At 36.7% G+C, this 20,521-nt stretch overlaps 2 protein-coding genes across 2 annotated transcripts; both read right to left on the minus strand.

Annotated features, from left to right (window-relative positions):
* Nucleotides 1–3,055: 3,055 nt before the first annotated feature.
* LOC135804255 (uncharacterized) lies at nt 3,056–4,664 on the minus strand. Its single transcript, XM_065318056.1, has 2 exons — nt 4,513–4,664; nt 3,056–3,485 (listed from the first exon to the last, which is right to left on the minus strand). The coding sequence occupies exons 1-2, from the start codon at nt 4,558–4,560 to the stop codon at nt 3,117–3,119; spliced, it is 417 nt and encodes a 138-aa protein (XP_065174128.1). The 5' UTR covers nt 4,561–4,664; the 3' UTR covers nt 3,056–3,116.
* A 357-nt stretch (nt 4,665–5,021) lies between these two features.
* Nucleotides 5,022–20,481, minus strand: Ip6k (Inositol hexakisphosphate kinase). Its single transcript, XM_065317410.1, is given in 6 exon segments — nt 5,022–7,348; nt 7,410–7,641; nt 7,644–8,012; nt 9,086–9,215; nt 9,634–9,962; nt 19,568–20,481. Coding segments are annotated over 5 exon segments (1,872 nt in total). The 5' UTR covers nt 9,928–9,962; nt 19,568–20,481; the 3' UTR covers nt 5,022–6,501.
* Between the last annotated feature and the right edge of the window lie 40 nt (nt 20,482–20,521).

Consider the following 20,521-nt stretch of genomic DNA (forward strand, 5'->3'; position numbering starts at 1 on the left):
AATTCCGCAGGAAGATAGTGAGCGAATTCCTGCAAAAATACAAATATCACACGAAAAAGGGTGACAAAAACAAAAATTTTGCAGGTCGAATTTCACAACAAACAAATACAACCCGACGAGAATTTAATTCCATATCTCTAGACGCCACGCTGAAGTTAGTGAGCCGCCTAGATCGCGCTCAAACACGAAAAAACACAAACATTTCATGAAAAAGGGTGATTTTTTTCATGCAGATTTTCGCCGGGTTCATACGGTGCCCTGAATATGAGTCACTTTTACCGCTAGCCTCGTAAGGTATCCTGAATCGAGTCACTTCTACCGCTAATAAATACAACCCGACGGAGAATTTAATTCCGCATCTCTAGACACCCCGCTCAAGTTTGTGTGACAAACCGTTCGCGTGCAATGACTAAAACGTGCACATGTTGATAGGTACAAAACAAACGCTTAAAGATACCATACCAGTATTTCACGCGTTGTAACATGTAGACTAGTGTTGAGGATAATGATAATCTGCGAAATAAATTACATTGTTAAGGGAAAGTGAGAGAAGGGCTGTGACAATTTATTTTACTTTAAATCGGAAGTCGACCGATAAAGCGAATCAAATTCGCATTCTAATTTAGCTCGTGACTCGACCATCTGAACTCGAAGGCGATTGCCAAATCAAAGAAGAGAACGATAGTTAGAACAATGCTAACATATCGACATACTAAGGCAGAGACAAATCATGAAATAAAACTGCTCCGCGAAGTGTAATTTTTAATATTCTAATAAATGCGACTAGAAAACTTGTTTATACACAAACAAATACTGATAAGCGATAGTGGAATTCCTCGCGCAATAAAACCTATAATGTATCTATCTCGTTTTCACGCACAGCTGGCAACTCCTTCACCAATCGCTTTAAGCAGGGTTCGCGAGATAACGTAAAAAACGTAATGAGGCAATAAATATTTGTCGTGTAAATTAGAATGAAAAATATGAAAATGAAGAATATGAACTTACAAATTGTTGTGCTCCTCAGTCCCCAAGGCATAGCAAGGCCTGAAATTAAAAGAAAAGAAATTGAAACATTTCATATGATTTAATAATAACAATACATGATTTTGAGGTAAAAATTACGTACCCAAGGAAATGATGTATAAATCAACAAGGGAGCGAATTTATATCCAATTAATTTTGCAACCCAAACCAAACTTTGTAACATGCATAAGTATACACACGAAACGCGATCAACTATCAACTTCTTTTGTTACATTAAACGTGCAAATAGTAAATAACATTACTAATGTAATTACAATTAAATAGTCGATTAAAAAGCAGAAATCCGAACAAACAATACGAGTCGCTCAAAACACGTCTGGATCAAACAGAGACCGGCACAAAACTGGTTGCAATCCATCGATAGCGCATGCCGTAGCCGAGTAAGCTACGACACGAGAGTTTATGATAAGAGATCAAGAGATGCGCAAAGCCGGCGGGTCGACAGCACGCGACCTTGTACGTGAATTGCAATAAACAATGTACCTGCAATGAGAACTAAACTAACATGCGCGGCATGCGACAGCGCGAAGACAGCCGAGAATTATGCGCATCGCATCTGGCACGGCGAATGCGATAAGAAAGTTGTTTATATACAAACACAATTCTCACGTCGAATACTCCGCTTGCTGGTAGATATAGAGAATTTTCGGTGGCGAATATCTTTACTAAAAGCGCTAGCGACCAACCAATCAAGATTATAAAAGTTTGGATAATTCTCTTCGAAAACTAAAAAAAGATATAAAGGAGCGGATTGAAAATTCATAATCTACGGAAAATTCTATATAAGATAGGCTAGATATCTAAATTGGAAATTTAAAGTATGACATAATAATTCACAAGATAAAATGAGCAAATGAGAGTCAGCTATACATTCATCCACGTACGGTGCCCTGAACACGAGTCACTTATACCGCTAACATCATACGGTATCTTGGATACGAGTCACTTCTACCGGCACCTTCTACGGTGCTCTGAACACGAGTCACATCTACCGCTACCCTCATACGGTGCCCTGAACGATTCCTAAAATGTCTATAGGAATAAAATAAAAAAAAGTACACCTTCAATATGCTTTAATTATTGTATTTGCAATGAATTATTTCAACATTATATTGGCTTCTGGTTACATCTGCGAACTTTAAAGATTGAAGCAGTTTGGTATCTCCCCAAGCTTCTTCCAGGCTTCTTGTCCCTTCTGTTCGAAGCATTTCATGGTTTCTTCATCAGCATGAGTTGCATGGGAAGCGATCACTCTATTCAGGTTACCAAGCTCCGAAATTACATTTCCAATGCCACCGTAGAACTGTCTGATTATGCACCGAATATTATTTTGGCATCCCTCGAGTTTTTTCTGGAGTTCGTCAATAGAAGTGGCATATTGCTCGATAGCTGCGCGGACGTCATCAAAATGCTCGTTTTCCTGGACGCATTCTTTTATAGCTGCTCTCCAGGTTCCCACGATACCCTCTTGGAAGGTATTCACGACGCACTGGGCAGGATTTTGGGAATCTTGCGCAGTCTAAAGAAATTGATACAAAACAAAATATTATACATAATAATCACTTGACAAATGAGTAATAAAAACTCGTGATATTGTAATACTATGATATGTTACTTTTAAATTAAGTTTTGTTGTTGTTGTACTTACCGCAAAAGCGAAGAGCAAAACAACAATAAAGGTCTTCATATTAGGGCCGTTGTAGTTGAAAGTTAGGAACTATAAAACTTATTGTTTCTAAAGTTTATTTTCTTCTTTATATAGCAGGCGCTTATCAAAATATGTTGTTAATTTTTACAATTTGTGTAAAAAAATTAAAACAATGCGCATTTCCTTGTATTTGACTAAAATTAATTACTATTACTATTTATTGGAAAATTTTTACAAAAACTCCGTGCGCATTCCTTAAATGTTATCTTGAAAAAATATATAGAATGCCAAATATGCCTACGCAGCACGACAAAAATGATGACTCACAACTTGAAAGGTTCTATGTGAAAAACAAATTAATACTTGTAAACGATTACATTTATTCGCCCTTCACCAGAACTACGAGTACAACACATACAATTTAAAAGTGCAGGCATTGTCGCACAGAATCAGCTGCCTTTTGCAGACTTGTGACGAAACAATCCTTGGTGGGTTGACTCAAATGTAGCTCTCTCATTTTGTGGTCCAAGTCCACGACTCTCCTGAAAATGTCAACTCCTTGATTGAAGATTTTTACAGCGGTTTGAATTCTGCAGTTCATATCATCCCCACAACTATCGATTTCACTTGCGGCGTTATCATGGAGATTTTTCGAATCAGTTATGATACTGATGAGGCTTGCTTTTAACTCCTTGAGAGTGTCATCGCCGTCCACACATTGATCCAAATCTTGACCCATGGGTTCCAATGCCTTATGGACGCACTCTCTAATATCGTCTCTTTGAGCGGCCTAATACAAAAAACATCATTGTATTTGTTGTAAATTTTTTGTACATTTGAAAAGCTTATATTTTTATCCCGTTGATTCATTTTTTTAGAAATATTTGTTCAGATCCGTACTAATATTATAAATACGAAAGTCCTGATGTTTGTTACACTTTCACGCAAAAACTACTTAACCGATCATCATGAAAATTTGTACACATATTCTTAGTGGTCCCCGAATGGTTATAGGCTACTTTTTATTTAATAAAAAATTATTATTTAAATAAAATAAAGAAATAGTTTAGCCAATAATACCTCTGCATCTAGCTATTTGACTACTTTAACGCCATCTAGCATTCCAGCAATGAAGCTCAAACCAAACTACTATTGTACCATCACACTGTATTATCACACTGTATTACCGACAGCTACGTCAACATCAAATCCAATTGACTACACTATGGAGACTGTACACTATACTTCCATAGACTATACTTTCAGCCATTTTAAACTTCCCGCCATTCTACTTCATTGTTACTTCTTCTGTGACTACAGATGCATATGGAAGCAACTACATTATTTTAGACTAGCTGTTGCCCGCGACTTCGTTCCGGCAGTGTTTAATAAAAATGTAATTCGTTTTTACTCTCTTGTTCTAGACATACTCGTAGTAAGAGTCAATTCTATCAATAAGATTAGCAATTTTAATTTAAAGAAATTATGCATATAAAGTTTTGTCAATAATGCACTTCAGCGCGCCATCTCGAATTCAACTATTTAACTATAACTATGATTGAATCTCAATGTCAAATTTTATTCTATAGAAAAGAGCTGTTTTGAGGATTTTCCCGGCAATTATTCGAATTTTTCTCACCTTTTAAACCTTCCATAGACCTCCACGAATAATTCAAGACCAAGATAAGATAAATCCGTTCAGCCGTTCTCGAGTTTTAGCGAGACTAACGAACAGCAATTCATTTTTATATATATAGATATTCGCGAGCGAAGCCGCGGGTTAAACCCAATATTAAAAAAACCTGAATACAACTTACCGCAACACCGATTAAAAGAGCCAAGGAAAGAAGGTATTGAAACTTCATGATGAGTTGTGTGTGGTTTTGTGAACTCAATTGCTACTCAAACCACAAACATTCGCAGCTTATATATTTGTTTTCAGGGGTAAAAATGTTTTCAACTATTCAAAGAGTTTGAGAAATTTCAAGAAAATCTACATGCGATGATAACAAACTGAATTATTTTAATTAATACTTGGGTTCTTTTACTTTTCTAGAAATTCACAATTGCTTGTTTTTTCCAAGTATTGTATATTTTTCGAGTTTATTACTTTAATTAGTCCTTATCTCAACTATTTTTCTAGCTTAGATTACACGTCAATATGAAAAAACATATGACGTTTTTAAATTGTTTTCATGAAATTTCAACATAGGAAATCATTGCAAAACATCTATGTACGTCTACTGCGTTTATTAAGTGAAAACTCAGTGAAAATTCAGTTGGACATAGGACCTGAACATGAAATGGTATTTTACAAAAATTAAACTATTTTCAAATATGTTTTATTTAATTTAATCATCATTCATTTAATTATGTACATATTGCGCACGAAAATATCGGGCCGCCCAGCAGAACAACCGCACGCCGTCTAAACATCATGGCCGCGCGTTTCTTCCGCCATCTTGGCGCACCAACCCCTAAAAACAACGCTCCATTTAATCGCACGGAACATCTACACATTGCACTTTCTACACAACCCTCGCATCGCAATCATAATAGTGTGAAACTTTTCGCAACTACACGTAAAAGTTACAGTACATCAAACTCTATACCTTCAATATATAATATATAATGTAGATAATAATAATTATCAATAAAATCACAGGGAATCATTTCGTTTCATTATCGTCTAGGAAAAAAAAACAATCAACTATACCACGCACGGGGTTCACATGCAGCTCAAATGTTTAAGTGATTTGCACCAGAGTTTTGAAAATAAATTCGTGTCCATGTCCATCCGAACGGATTTGTACAAATAAAATACTGTTCTTTCCTCCCGCGCCATTCGAATTTGTTATAAACATGATAAACGCCTACAACGTCAATTGCACATCGCGTCAAAAATTTACGATTTATAAAAGAAATCAATAGAAAAATAATAAATTAATCATTTGCATGTGTTGTGTATGAAACGATGAATAATTCTAGTTTAGTGTCTAGGTTAGATTAGTAAGAGTAATGTGGTTGTGTCTAAAAATATTCTTTGCACAATGCCTAGCTACAATTCAGGTGTCTTTTTTCATTATGTTTTTCTCTCAGCGTTATTTTAGTAGACTACGTCCAGGATAAAGACTAAGGGTCATTATTTACAAAGTACTAATGGCAGTCATTATAAACAACTTTGTTTCACATCCGGTCGCACAGCTCCTCTCTATAATGAACGAGAATGAATCAAAAATGAAAAAAAAAGAGAATCTGCCAAATTCAACACACTATATCATAGTGATTGCTAAGATTATATTCTGCTTCGTACGGCCTTATTGTTCGCATCGGTTCGGCATTCGACCACGTGGGCGATGCTTAGAGTCTAATTATTGTTTGTTTTTTAATTTCATTCTTTAAAGGATTGTATTTATTGTATCAATTTCTGTCTTTGTTTCACTCGCCCTCAAGTCTAAAGTGATATGCAGTGCCACTGCACTAATGAATTCGTTTCTTAAACGGCAGCCATTTCCGTGTGCCCGTCATTATGTTCAATATGTTACGATAGTTCTGTATCACTATTTGGATTTTAATATAAATATTTAGTGAGCGTCGTTTTGGTCTGCTAAATATAGTAAACAACAACAGCAACAACGAATGGCTGGTAACAAGGGTTAGAGTAGTTGCAAGTACTTTCTAAATTCGTTACACATCTCAGTGCCGATCTCAATTCTGGTAACCAATTCCGAAGCGTCCCATTGCTCACCAGCGAGCAGTGAGCATTTCGTTGTCTTGTCATGTTCTGTATTCACTCCGTGACCAGTTCAACCCTCATGCATGATCTCCAAAAGCAGTCGCTTCATGCTATCCAAACCAGTAAGAAAACCGCCATCGGGGCCATGATGTACCGTCGTCGTCCCCGCACTAGAACTAATATCCGATTTGGTGACAAAGGATGTGTGCGCAAAGTCAATCATCCTAACATCCACTTGAATCGGCGTGGGAGACCGCGACCGCGACCTGGAATGACGCTTTGCACGATCAGTTTGAAGTTGCAATTGACTGCAACTCGCGCCGGGAGTCCCTGGCACAGTGGAATCCTTCACTCGTAATCGTTTCGGTACACTTTTATGTGTGACTGTGGGTGTCAATTCCTCATCGTCTTCATCCTCAAGCTCCAAATCTTCAAAATGAAGGGTATTCTTAAGATTAGAAGGAGGTGGCGGTGAGGAGAGCTCAAAATCTGAAGTATCGTCCGAAGTAAGACCATTAAACTGCCCACTTAAAGAATACTCATCACTGCTACTGTTGGAATAAATCATCCAGCTTTCCACGGGCGATGTGGAAAGACGTCCGCCTGGTTGTAATATAGGAGGGGAATCGAGAAACATTGTCTCTTCGGAGATAGGGAAAAAGGAAGAATTTGCACCGCGTGCGGCCGCTTCACCAAAACCACGATGATGCGAATCCTGCGACACCTCTTCATGGGACAAATCTAACGAAGAGTTGCTTGTATCCGCGTCGTAATAACAGGGCACATCACGCGAGTTGTCCGATTCCTGCGTGCAGTCATTTACAAGATACTGCAGTGGAGAACTTGAACAACATGGTTGTTTTTTGAGTGACAATAGAGGTACGCCGCCATTGCCTTCGTAGACAATCAACAACGAACTGAAATAACAAACATATTATTAGCTGTGTTGATTTTGGCTAAGCTGTGAGTTTAACATACCAAGAGTAAAACCTATAACTGCCTTGTTTTTCGATTACTCTTCGTAATTGTTCCAATTTGTTTATGACCTTCTTGATGACATACGTTCGCAAACCGTATCCATTGTCAAAGAACCGAACAAGAGCACTTTTGAAGCCATCTTCATTCAGTTCACGACCCCAGTATTTATCCTTCTTCAGATAGTAGTCAGAATCAGCCTGGTATACTTGCATCCCACAGAGACGCACCCCAAAGATGCTGATGTACTAGCCGCGCATTTGGCCATCTGCTTACTGCGTTTCTCAGCGGAGGCATCGTCCCCATGTTGGCGTGTACCCATTTTCAAGTCTAAGATACACGGATGCATATAGGAGGCTGTTATGTTCTCCAGCATGAGGAAGTACTGCTTGTTGGTGTTATCACTTTGCGAGATGGATTTCAACACTTCTTTGGGGTTGCCCGAGTGATGCACGCGCATCTTGAGCACTTCTTCGCGTTTACGCTTGTAGCCGCTCTTGGAGCGTCCACTGGGTGCCTGTGCAGCAACCACGGCGTTGTCATCGCGGAAACTGGGCGAGTATCGTTTCTCCATCTTGCCGCTACACAACGTCGCCTGCATTACCCCTGAAACAATTTCATTGCGATTAGAAACATGTGTAAAACACACAAAAATTATATAAATTAAAACTTATTGATATTTAATTGAGTTACGAATAAAATTAAAGTGTGCGCGTTGCATTCAGTTTTCGTGATTCATGAAATTATGATGAGACGAAAAATGCATGTCGAAAACAAAAAACAAAACAAAATAATTTCTGTACTTTTAAACTACACCCGGGTTGTTTTCGTCGTCGTCTCTCGCATCGTTTCGTTTTCTCGCTTCGTCGATTGTTGTTGTTGGTGTTTTTTTGGAAATTGTATTGTTTGTTTATACAAACCCATCTCGAAAGCGTGGCGATGAGCGGCGGGGCGTGTGCGTGTGCGGCGCAGCCTCCCGGGGGCGGTTTCGGGCGTGTGGTTGGCAGCGAGAGGCGGAGCATGGGAGGGGCACATAGCGCGCGACCGCCGGCCGCCAAAACTGAACAGAAGAAGACAGAACTCTTCTCTTGCAAATCACACTTACAAACACAGCTCGCTCTCGGCCTTTACTATATCCGCAATTATTCAGAACAATTTCATTGATAGTTTCATTGAGCTAAGATAGAAAAAGAGAGAAAACTTTGAAAACATACTTACCTCTGGAAATGTATATTTTCAAAAACAAAATTCAAAAAAATGAAAGTGATCAATGATATATCGATCGATAATGATCAGAATGAATGAGTGTTTGTTCCTCACGAAGGTATTCATCAGTACATCAATCAACAATCAGATCAATTGTTTATATTTTTCAAAACTCAATCACAATATTTGCTTGCGTGTGTGTGTGTGTGTGTGTTTAAATGTGTGCAAAACGTTTTATTAAACATTTAGAAAAAACGATAATCGTCAGAGATCTTTATTGTCCACAAACAATTCAGCATAAAAAACACGATTAAAAGGCACATCGTAACATATCACAACTATTTGGTTTTAATTTAAAAAGAACTTTGAATAAAAAACATATGAAACATCACAGTCGAGACAAATGCAAGATTTCAGCTAATTATTAGAGATTTAATAAAAAAAAAGAGGCGAAAAGTCGATGCTCTGCTTACCTTTGTATTTCGGTACAAACATTTTGATGTCCTGATCCTGAATGTTCTGATAGAACTCCAACTCGCGATAGTTCAGAGGCTTGCAGATGGTATTCGGGTTCAGAACCATAAGGCGTGTGTGACCACCGACCTAAAATTATATTCAAATTTATTAAATACTATTTGTGCCTAAAAATAATTCGGTGTATGTTAGGATGAAAGTACACTTTCTCTTAACGACGCGCACGTGGCACTGTCCACGTGGATAAGCAGTTACTTTGTTCTCTGAACACTTTGTTGGTAGGTGATCAAGAATAACGGCAGTTTCCACTCGGACGCACCTGTTACGCGGTCATCGCTACAAAAACGCGCGATGATGGCGCAAACAATCGTCGCCAATGTAAACGAAACAAAAATTCTTTAAAAATGGCGAAATCATTGAACTGGTACACGACTACCATCAAAACTACCATCAAAAGAATATGATGAATGACCATCAACTGTTCAAAAGTTTCCCTTGGCAAATACTCAACAATTTCCTTGCATAATCAAATTTTAAATAAACTAACCTGATTGCTGAGCGGATGTAGATCCACCTCGTTGAGATCATCATGATGTCCAGTGGTGGTTGTGGTGGTGGTGGAGCTGGTGGTGCCCGCCGCTGACAGCAATTGCTGATGATGGTGGAGGTGGTTGTTGTGCGCGGCGCTCAGCGTCGTCGTCACCGTCGCTGTCGTCGCGTTCAGACGGCTAATGCTGGTGCGCAATTCAGATTCTCCCATACCCCAATCCGCCAACAGGTACACCATCCCCCTTTGCTTGGATCCGTGTAAAATCTCCGAAAGAATGAGCGGAAAGCGCATAAAACCTGCGCGCTTCGTTTAATATTAAACTTAACCTGCAAAAAACAGAAAAAATCTTATTTCATTTATTTCTGCGTCGGCAATAATACTTGGGAGGTGTAAAAACAGTGGAATATTAAGAGTGTGATCGACTGACAAATTTATCAATTTTGACATTGTGTGGATGTGTTGATAACCACAACTGAAATTTTTGACTTTTTGACGCTAAATATAATTTTAGTCATTGTGTGATTGATTGATTATCTTAAAATATTTTGTGAGTTTCGTAATCGTTTAACGAGCGCTATAAACTTCCAAACTAAACTCACAGACAATTAGGAAGTAATTTGTTACTGTGTTTATTCATCTAGGAAAAACCTCAAGACGTGACGCGGAAGCTTAAAACACAAAACATTGAGGCTGCGCTGCGTTCTGTTGTAAGATGTTGACCGATTAAAACAAGTCTGGTCCTTCATTTCGACTTCCGCTCGAATCTAATATTATTTCCATTGAAATATATTTTCGGTTTTAACTGTTACGCCTGACATTTTGGAAATATCCGTACGCGTTGCAGTCAAGATCGTAACGCATTGGCGCCAGAGTTTAAATTCTAATTCGAATTTCCGATGCGTTAACTCATGTTGAATGTACGAGTACGCATTTCTCAGTGAGTGTTGAAATTTTTCAGTTTCTACGTTTCAGATTTTTGAACTGAAATTATAAATTATGAGCAGCGCGTAGTAAAACTGAAAAGCAGTAAATAAGTAAAGTTATCCGTGATAAATTTCGTGGCGCAGCGTTTTGAAACTTTCAAACGACCTCATTTCAATTTCCAAAATGTCTCCAAGCTAATAAAATTGAATTTACTCTTTAACTTTCGTTAATAATCAATTTGCACTTAAATAATTAGCAATCATAACCTCTGCTAATCTTCAGACTGATAACAATTATCCTATCGCAAAATAATTTATACGAAAAGCCGGTTTGGTTATTAATCCTAACTGGTTTTAGTAGACAAAACAACAGTATCAACAGTTATTATCAACTATTTTAGATAAAAGTAAAAATTATTGAATTATATTTTCTTTTTGGGATAATTCGCATGTCAAGTGCTTGGTTCCGGTTGTAACTGCGTAGAATCAAGGGCATCACATAGTTTGCTGTGTCCTGAATAGTCCTGAACCTGGGAGTAGTCTGGAGCACTGGGGCAGGGAAACACTGGGCGTCAGATCGGCGCGCCACGACAAGGCCATCTGCGCTGCGTTTTTCCTCGTACATTGTCCTCGACCCCGAGTGGGAAAACAGGACGAGTTGAGGCATCCAACCCTCACCCAACATTACAACATTAAATCTATGACGTCGTAGGAACAAGCAAGTTTCCTGTATTTCCTTCCTCCATGAAGGACACAGCCAGGTCTTGATAAAATCAAAATATTTATTCCACTTGGTTTATTTGTTAATTTTTCCTGCTTGTTTGCTTTGATATTTAGGATGAGGTCAGCGTTGCGGAAACGGCGTTGCGCGGCACGATCATTACACAATCTGCAGTTGACCGACATTCGCCACGACTGGCGCATCGTGAATCACCTCGTCCTCATCATCAACAAAGCCAGTCGCATTCGTGTCTCATTCATCGCATGCAAATTAGCAGCGTGCTGACTTCTCGGAAAAGGGCGACTCAGAGGGTCCGCGGAAGTTCAATCGATAATTTGATTAAAACGCGGAACGTGCTGTGCTGGCATTCAAGCTTTATAACAATCGCGTGTGAAGCGCTTAGACTAAAAATACCCAGCGAACATTTCTCCTATCTACTTCAACTTGATAGTGATAAAAGAGTCCAATTTGAATTATCACGAAACTAAACGGTTTGTTTTAATTTTTCACCTTTGTAAAGTCATTTTTAGATCAATATAATTTATATCATTGGCATAGATGCATGACTAAAATTAATCAACAGTAAAAAACGTATTTATCATATTATTTCCCTTTTGAACTCATATCCCTTGCGTTATTTAGATGTTCACAGGCTTTGAATCATCGAAACTGTTGAAACTGTTGAGAGTTATGAATTACACGTGGCGTTGACGATTATTTACACCTGAGAGGTGGGACCGATGCCATTTATTTCATGCACTTCGATTATTCATTTCTCGAAACTCAAACACATTGTACTATCGCTATAATTAATATTTTTCGATGTAAAATGGGGTACTAAATTTACCATAATAAAATTAGTCGTATTTTGAGCTTAATTTGGTTAATAACTAGCAGTCATGGATGCATTTAGGTACGTCATGGCCGATAAATCATTCGAATGCAATTTGCGCACTGACGCACATAATTTCTACCTCGTTGGCGCAACATTAATCGCATTACACAGCCAGTAAAAACGGAATAAAAGCACAATTTGGATGCGCAATCAACGCTGCCCTTACATTCCAGCACATTTCATGATAAAATGGACCCAATTTATTTCTGCCACGATGAAATTCGGTAAAGAAATAAAAAATAAAAAGATTTTCTCTCGGTCACATTGTGTGCGTATTTTCGTATTACATTCGCGTAAAAATAGTCATTTTCATCTGGTTGTTATTGAAACACCATGGTTGCGTATGAGTGAAATTTATTTTATGATAGAATATTTAGCACGGATCATGATGAATAACCGCTTAAATTGTTTGCTTGTTCGCTGTTCTCAGTTGAATATTATATCGCGCGCGCTTTGGTTTTATTGCTGGCTGTTTTCGTCAATGAAAGAATTTCAATGCTCACCGGCTATTATTAGCGGCGCTAGCACAAAACACATAAAAACACGTAAATGACAATCGCCATATTTAGGTGTAAAAGCAAAGCGGATGACGTCAACCGAAAATTGATTTTCAATTTGTACTATAGAAAAAAAAGAATTATTCATAGTCTAAGTCTTAAATTCAACAATTACCCGTGTATTTTAAATTTTAATTTGTTCATTGTTTTAAATATTCGACTTATGTTTGTGATGCTTGGTTTTGGTTAAGTTTTTTATGTTGAATGCAAGTAATGATAATTAATTAATCGCTTCGCTGGAAACCGCTTATACAACACGATCGCCTTTGTGTTGTGCAACTTGTCACCCGACAAGGTCAGACTATTTGAATGCTGATATTCCAGTTATTACAAAAGAAAATTTGATGTAATTATTAAAATAATTGCATCAAAATAGAAATTGGATTGAATTGGCTTGAAATTAATAATTTTAAAGAAAGTCTTTGAATGTGGGAAGTGCGATAAAAGGATAAAATCTGAGGAAAATTTTTGCATTGTGGCGAAATCTGGTTGTCGACGAAATTGTTGTTAGCTACAATTTGGCAGTGCGCATCGTCCGCCGACTAGCCTTACGCAATCACAACGCTCTAAAAAACGAAAACGTTTAAATTAGACGAATTATTATGAAATATTTTTAATGGCGATACTAACTATAACTAGTGTACGCAAAAATCAAAAACCGAACGATGCCTGACACACTTTAAATTGTGTAGTTTATAGTTCATTAAAATGATTTATTTCCGATTAGTAAGGCATGATATAAATAGTTGAATATAACTTTCGATGAGTCGGGAAGTCACGCGAAAATTACTTAAATACTGCTATCATAGAAACAGGTACTCAGTTAAATTATCGTTATCGTTATTTTTAAATCTTTTAATTTAGCAATTAAATGACATCAATTGTTTACTCTGACGAATTAAGTTTAAGTATTAATATGAGAGGAAGTTAAGACACGCGTGCCAAAATTCAGGTTTCAAGTATTATTTATATCTATAAACAATGGATAGGTATGAGATTTGACGAGTGACACTTCAAATGAAACAAAACAACCATTGTTTTGGACAAAATTTGTTCCAAAATACAATTTGAGTCAAGCTAATATAACAAAAAAGTGAAAATTTCATAAAAATTTCATGGAACTTTGAGGTTTATGCACAGATTCTCAATTTTAATTTAAATTCATCATGTCGTCAACTGGTCTGTGCATTTTAATTATTTTCCGCGTGATTATTAAACACTGACAAGCACATTTTATAACACAATCTCAAAAAGAGGCGCGTGCGGCAGTGGCACGTGAGATGTTTTCGCAAATAAATCTCTACTCAGTTTATCACGATGTTATGTTGCAAGTCGGGAATGTGAAATATATTCAATAAAATTTCTATGTATCTTTAGTTATTTACATAAATACAAAAATATCAAAGTGGATTGATTAAATATTTACCACACGCTTTCTGGCATAATTAAACACGCAAAATTTATATCCAAATTCGCAGCTCCTCCATCAATAGTTTTTTGCCTTTCGAGATATTTTTAAAATATGACGAAACTTTAACTATTATTGCATCTTTGATAATGTCATCGGGAATGCCCTTAGACTAAACGCATTAATTTATTATACATTTATTTATTTAGATTTTAGATCATACGCCCACGACGCATGTTTTAATTAGTTCATTAGCATGCGTTAGTGCCAAAATCACTCCGCAAATATTTACGCAGACTAAATATTTATATTATTCGTATCATGTAAATATTATAACTGTAGCTTAAAAAAAGTGTTATTATGCTTTGTGTGTGTCTGTGACGAAATCTGCTTGCTGCAGCAGAGAAAAAGGTCACTTTTTAAAGGCCTGACGTGATAGCACCGCTGGAGAAAATGCGGTTTGATGCAGTTCGGGATCATTCGCTCACTCCTACATCTTACATCTATGACGTGGTTGGAATGTGTGCACGCTTATCATCATCGTGTGCAAAACTAAACTAAATGTTTAAGCATATTAAACAATGTCAAAAATAAATAAACATGAGCACCAAAAATGGCACGTTTACAAAAAGGTAATAAAATATTAAATACCACCTACATACCAACATCCTTGTTATGATCTTCAAGTCAGATTTAGGTTTTCTAAATTTTTATCCGCGACACGTGCATAACAAATCATAAAAGTGCCGGAAAGGAGTCAAATGTTAGATTTCATGATATTACACGTATTTGTACCAAAATAAATCACAAAAATTTAGAAAAGAAAAGTGTTCGAATTAAATTTTACATAATTTACAATAACAAATATTTTTAATCACTTTGTATATTATAGGTTGCCTTGTAGGATGTGAAATCGAAGAAGCAGTTACTATGTAACACAAAATATTCACGATTTTGTGCGCGCCGATTTTTGGATGTTTGTTTATTGTAATTTATTGTTTATCTAACTTGTTTGCATTCTTTATTGCGCTGTTTGTTCGTTGGCTGCGAAAACAACGAATCGCATATAGACACAAGCGCTTTTACGGTATGTATTAGTTCATGCGTCGGGAGCACAAAGTCATTTTAACAAAGTGCAAATTGTTACAGTGTAACAAACTCCAGCAAAAAAAAAATAAGAACAAAATCAACGTAAACCTAGCCTGAAAAATCTCAAATTTGACATCATCGTCATCTTTTGAATTACAAAAATATACATTCTGTAGAAATAACAAATTTAATTTCACTTAATGTGGATTTTAGTTAATTTTAATAGTTCAAAATCAATTAACTTGAAATAACAACGTAATTCGTTAAATCAATCAAATTAATTTCCTCAAATTACCCAATTTTAGTGTGAATCATCATATTGTGTAATATAAGTTTATAAAAACAGCTAAAATTTAATTTAGGACAAACTTTATGAGCGAAAACCGATAACGTTAACAATTATTATTCACCAACCTACCTGACAACACGTGCTACTATAATATAATGCAAATATAATGCACCTAGATAAATTTTACACAAATAAACAATACTCAACAATAAATTTTTATGCAAATTGTAAATTTCCGCCTCAGAATTGCGCGCGGAAAGTTCCACTCGCGTGTACATAACCCGAACGCACTTCTCAGCTCACCATGTTTTGTCTTTCGCGTTATTTTGTTGCCATTTGCACGCGCGCTGGATTCTCCTGAAATTCTTTCGTTCCACTCATCGCCCGATCGACCCAGCAGGCAGACATAAACTATACTCAGCGATACGTGCCTCACACGTACACACTAAGCGCGAAAAGTCAATAAACTCGAACACCACAAAGTACTGGAAGGTACGCAGCAGCAGGAAAGTACTAAAAATACAACTAAACACAAAATCAATGAAAAAATCTCTATACCTACTAATATTATAAACGCGAAAGTCCTGATGTTTGTTACACTTTCATGCAAAAACTACTTAACCGATCATCATGAAAATTTGTACACATATTCTTAGTGGTCCCCAAATGGTTATAGGCTACTTTTTATTTAATAACAAAAAATATTTTTAAAATAAAATAAAGAAATAGTTTAGCCAATAATATCTCTGCATCTGGCTATTTGACTACTTTAACGCCATCTAGCATTCCAGCAATGAAGCTCAAACCTAAGTACTATAGTACCATCACACTGTATTATCACACTGTATTACCGACAGCTACGTCAACATCAAATCCAATTGACTACACTATGGAGACTGTACACTATACTTCCATAGACTATACTTTCAGCCATTTTAAACTTCCCACCATTCTACTTCATTGTTACTTCTTCTGTGACTACAGACGCGTGCGGAAGCAACTTCATTATTTTAGACTAGCTGTTGCCCGCGACTTCCTTCCGGCAGTGTTTAATAAAAATGTAATTCGTTTTTACTCTCTTGTTCTAGACATACTCGTAGTAAGAGTCAATTCTATCAATAAGATTAGCAATTTTAATTTAAAGAAATTAATTATATAAAGTTTTGGCAATAATGCACTTCAGCGCGCCATCTCGAATTCAACCATTTAACTATAACTATGATTGAATCTCAATGTCAAATTTTATTCTATAGAAAAGAGCTGTTTTGAGGATTTTCCCGGCAATTATTCGAATTTTTCTCACCTTTTAAACCTTCCCTAGACCTCCACGAATAATTCAAGACCAAGATAAGATAAACCCGTTCAGCCGTTCTCGAGTTTTAGCGAGACTAACGAACAGCAATTCATTTTTTATATATATAGATGAGTCATAGCAGTGAATTTAGCTGAAAATTGTGCAAGACAAATGAAATAACTAAACTACTCGCAAAACTCGCGTGGAAAAACATCTGCTCCGGCTGAAAATCTAAAAATATCGCATTTCTTTGTTGTCTCCGATTCTCTTTGTGAGGCAACAAATTTATAAATGAACTTACTACATCTTGTTTACGGCAGATTAAAATACATTTTTTTCTCCGAAATGCGAAAATCCACGAGTTTGAAACAATATTCAACAATAACTGGCATTTGTTCTCGAGATGTCGACACGCCGACACACTTCTCATCAATAATTACAGCCGCTATTGATTATGATTAACACATATTATGATTAATGCGTTTAACACCATTTCATACATTTTACGCCTAAGTGGCGTCATTTAAACTCAAACAAAACACAAATTTCAATCCGGTTATTTGTGGTTTAACACGACTATACTTAATAAAAATAATTAGCGTCAATTTTGTTAGAGTTAAGCGTTGATTCCATGAAAGGTTGTAAGTCGCTGTGTGACGAGCACGTCATTATCAACAATTCAACAATGAGGCGTCAATGACAGAGGCTGACGAGGGCGATAACACAATGCGCGCCATTGTGGTGCGTGGAAAACGTGCTATTATTATCGATTCGTATATTAACATCGCCATCAACAACATATCCGCATGTGCGCAACACATAACACATAACACTAAATTTGCATCATCGTGTTTACGACAAAAATTGCGTCTTGATCTATTTTTCAAAATAAATTTTTCCCTATAAAAATTTAAAGTAAATATTTCCATGGTGATCAAGTTGGATTTATTTTTAGCCTGAAATGACTAAAAATAAATCAGCAGTGGAAGGAAAAAAAATCGCGCCAAACAATTCCAATCCCAACGCCGGTATATTCATTATTCAAATTTAAAGAGTGTCACGGTCGACACACTTACACCAGGGCGCAGGCTGTGCGTAATTTTGAGGTCAAACACTCTTGTTTCGCCTGTAAACGTAAAATAAAATTTTCATTCAGTGGAAAATTCCCAGTCTGATGAATCATTACTACATATTTAACACTGCTTTGTTGAAAATACACGAATACCGGAACTTACAACGTGGATTTTCTCTTTTCGGAGCCCAAAAATGATTTTTGGGTTTGTGTAGAAAAAGGATGATCCTATTTTATATATTAGAGGATTTTCCATGGCATTGAGATGCTGGGAGTAAATTGTCTTTTGTTTCAGTTTGAGAATCCCGGGAGAATTTTGGGAAAACCCTTTTCTTTGTTTATTTTCTAAGAAAAATAAAAAGTATGGGAAAATACAAGCTGTGGTTGTATTCTTAGATTAAAACAAAGATTTTTAACTCTTTTTGTCTGTTTTCTTAACGTCATAACTGAATAATTAAAGAAATAAATCATTTTCGTTGGTTTTAGCAAAATCCCTGCGTATTTTCCAAATAAAACAGGAAATTACTTCAAAAACCCCTACTATAATATTATAAATGCGAAAGTCCTGATGTTTGTTACACTTTGACGCAAAAACTACTTAACCGATCATCATGAAAATTTGTACACATATTCTTAGTGGTCCCCGAATGGTTATAGGCTACTTTTTATTTAATAAAAAAATAATTTTTAAATAAAATAAAGAAATAGTTTAGCCAATAATACCTCTGCATCTGGCTATTTGACTACTTTAACGCCATCTAGCATTCCAGCAATGAAGCTCAAACCTAAGTACTATAGTACCATCACACTGTATTACCGACAGCTACGTGAACATCAAATCCAATTGACTACACTATGGAGACTGTACACCATACTTCCATAGACTATACTTTCAGCCATTTTAAACTTCCCGCCATTCTACTTCATTGTTACTTCTTCTGTGACTACAGACGCGTACGGAAGCAACTTCATTATTTTAGATATTCGCGAGCGAAGCCATGGGTTAAAGCTAGTATAAAATAAAACCAATAATAATTAATTTCTTACCATTTTTACACAAAATTTACATAATTTAAAGATGAACCTACAAATTTATCCAAAAAAATAAATATTTAGACACAAAACAAACAAAAATATATCAAAAAATTAATTGTCGCGATTATAAACATCGTGTTGTTTAAACAAATAGCGAATCGTCATCAAAAAAGTGGTGTGATTCATGATGATAGCAAGTGCGTATCACCTGAATTCAAATTTACATTGTGTTTTGCTGCTGAATCGGCGACAAGCAGTAAAAACTGGTCTAAAATTGAGTAATTACGCAATTAACTAAATAATTACTCTTGCATTAATCGCCAGACATCGAATGACATTAAACTTAGGTTACACACAGTATTTGACCAGTGATAAATCAATCTCAAACACATTCATCCTCAAATATTTATATTAATGAATAATATCCGCGTAGTCGACCGATTTGTTGAAATTACGACCGCAACGCACGAGTAATTAAAGTTAAACTTTGTGCTGATTTGGTAATCAATACGTCATTATATTTAACACTACGTCACTGAAATATTTTTTGTTTTTGGTTTCAATGTCAATAAACGTCGATCAATGACTCGTAATAACACGTAATTCAAGGCAAAAGAAAAAAAACAAACAGTTTTCACTAAAACTTACCTTTGAAAATGTTTCTCCTGATGCGTAGTCACTTTGGAATTAAAACTGAATCACAATAATGTTTTTTATGTTGGTATTACATCAAAAACAAAATTTCCTGCTTTGTTTTCTTTTTCAATTTTCTGCACTGTTGGTGGGTTTTCAAGTAGAGTTGGCAACACTGCGCCGGCAGCCTGCTGACTGCGCCTGGGTGTATCGATTTGGAGGTAGCCTGCCCGCACGACACACACAAACTCAGCGCAATCTCAACCTCAACGCAACCGCAATCGAAAACGAAATATACTCAAGAATAACTCGCGAATTCGCACTTTAACGCACTTGAAACCGAAACAACTGTGTAATAGTATCACCATGCGGCCGTTTTGCTTCACGTTCGTGGGAAGACCTCAGGAAACCAGCACGCAGGGCCGTATTAGCAGCGAGGGCGATGATTTTTTTGACGAAAACACTGCCGATTGAGTCACATCACAATTTGAAAATTTGATTCGCACAGGCGCACAGGGTGTGAATTTGATTTATGATCCCGAGCTGTGGTTGGGTGTTAACAGCGCGCCACATGTGCCATCGTCGGAGACATTTCGTGGCACGGCCGTAGCACCATTCGCAATTATACAATTATACAACTTGAAGTGTGGCCGAGCGCGGTCGGCGTCCAGGTGAAAGTCGGATTCTACCTGTCTGTGTCAAACCCCAGCTCTTTTTGCTACAACTTCAAAAGATATAGCGAATAATTTTGCTTTTTACTGTTTTTTTACGATGAATTGCGTGTAGGTAAGTGCGCAAACAAGCAAAAGTGTTTGTATTGTATTTCGTTTGTTTTGTATTTGTCGAATGCGTGGTTTGTGTTTGTGATTGCGATATTGAATACGCGATTGCAAATTGCGAAATACGTGCGCACAGAGCAACGATTCGTACGAAACTAAACGAGCTACGGAACCGAACGAATCGAGCCAC

This window comes from Atheta coriaria, unplaced genomic scaffold, assembly GCF_025399875.1.
Source record: "Atheta coriaria isolate IRGN ID8LTWV9N9 unplaced genomic scaffold, Caltech_Dcor_3.1 hic_scaffold_3_pilon, whole genome shotgun sequence".
NCBI classification, from domain to species: domain Eukaryota; kingdom Metazoa; phylum Arthropoda; class Insecta; order Coleoptera; family Staphylinidae; genus Dalotia; species Dalotia coriaria.

Excerpts from the sequence above, each read along its gene's own strand:
- LOC135804255 (XM_065318056.1), bottom strand. The coding sequence starts at position 4,560 with ATGAAGTTTCAATACCTTCTTTCCTTGGCTCTTTTAATCGGTGTTGCG. Across the intron at positions 3,486-4,512 it reads CTCTTTTAATCGGTGTTGCG|GCCGCTCAAAGAGACGATAT; the intron begins GTAAGTTGTATT and ends TTTTTGTATTAG.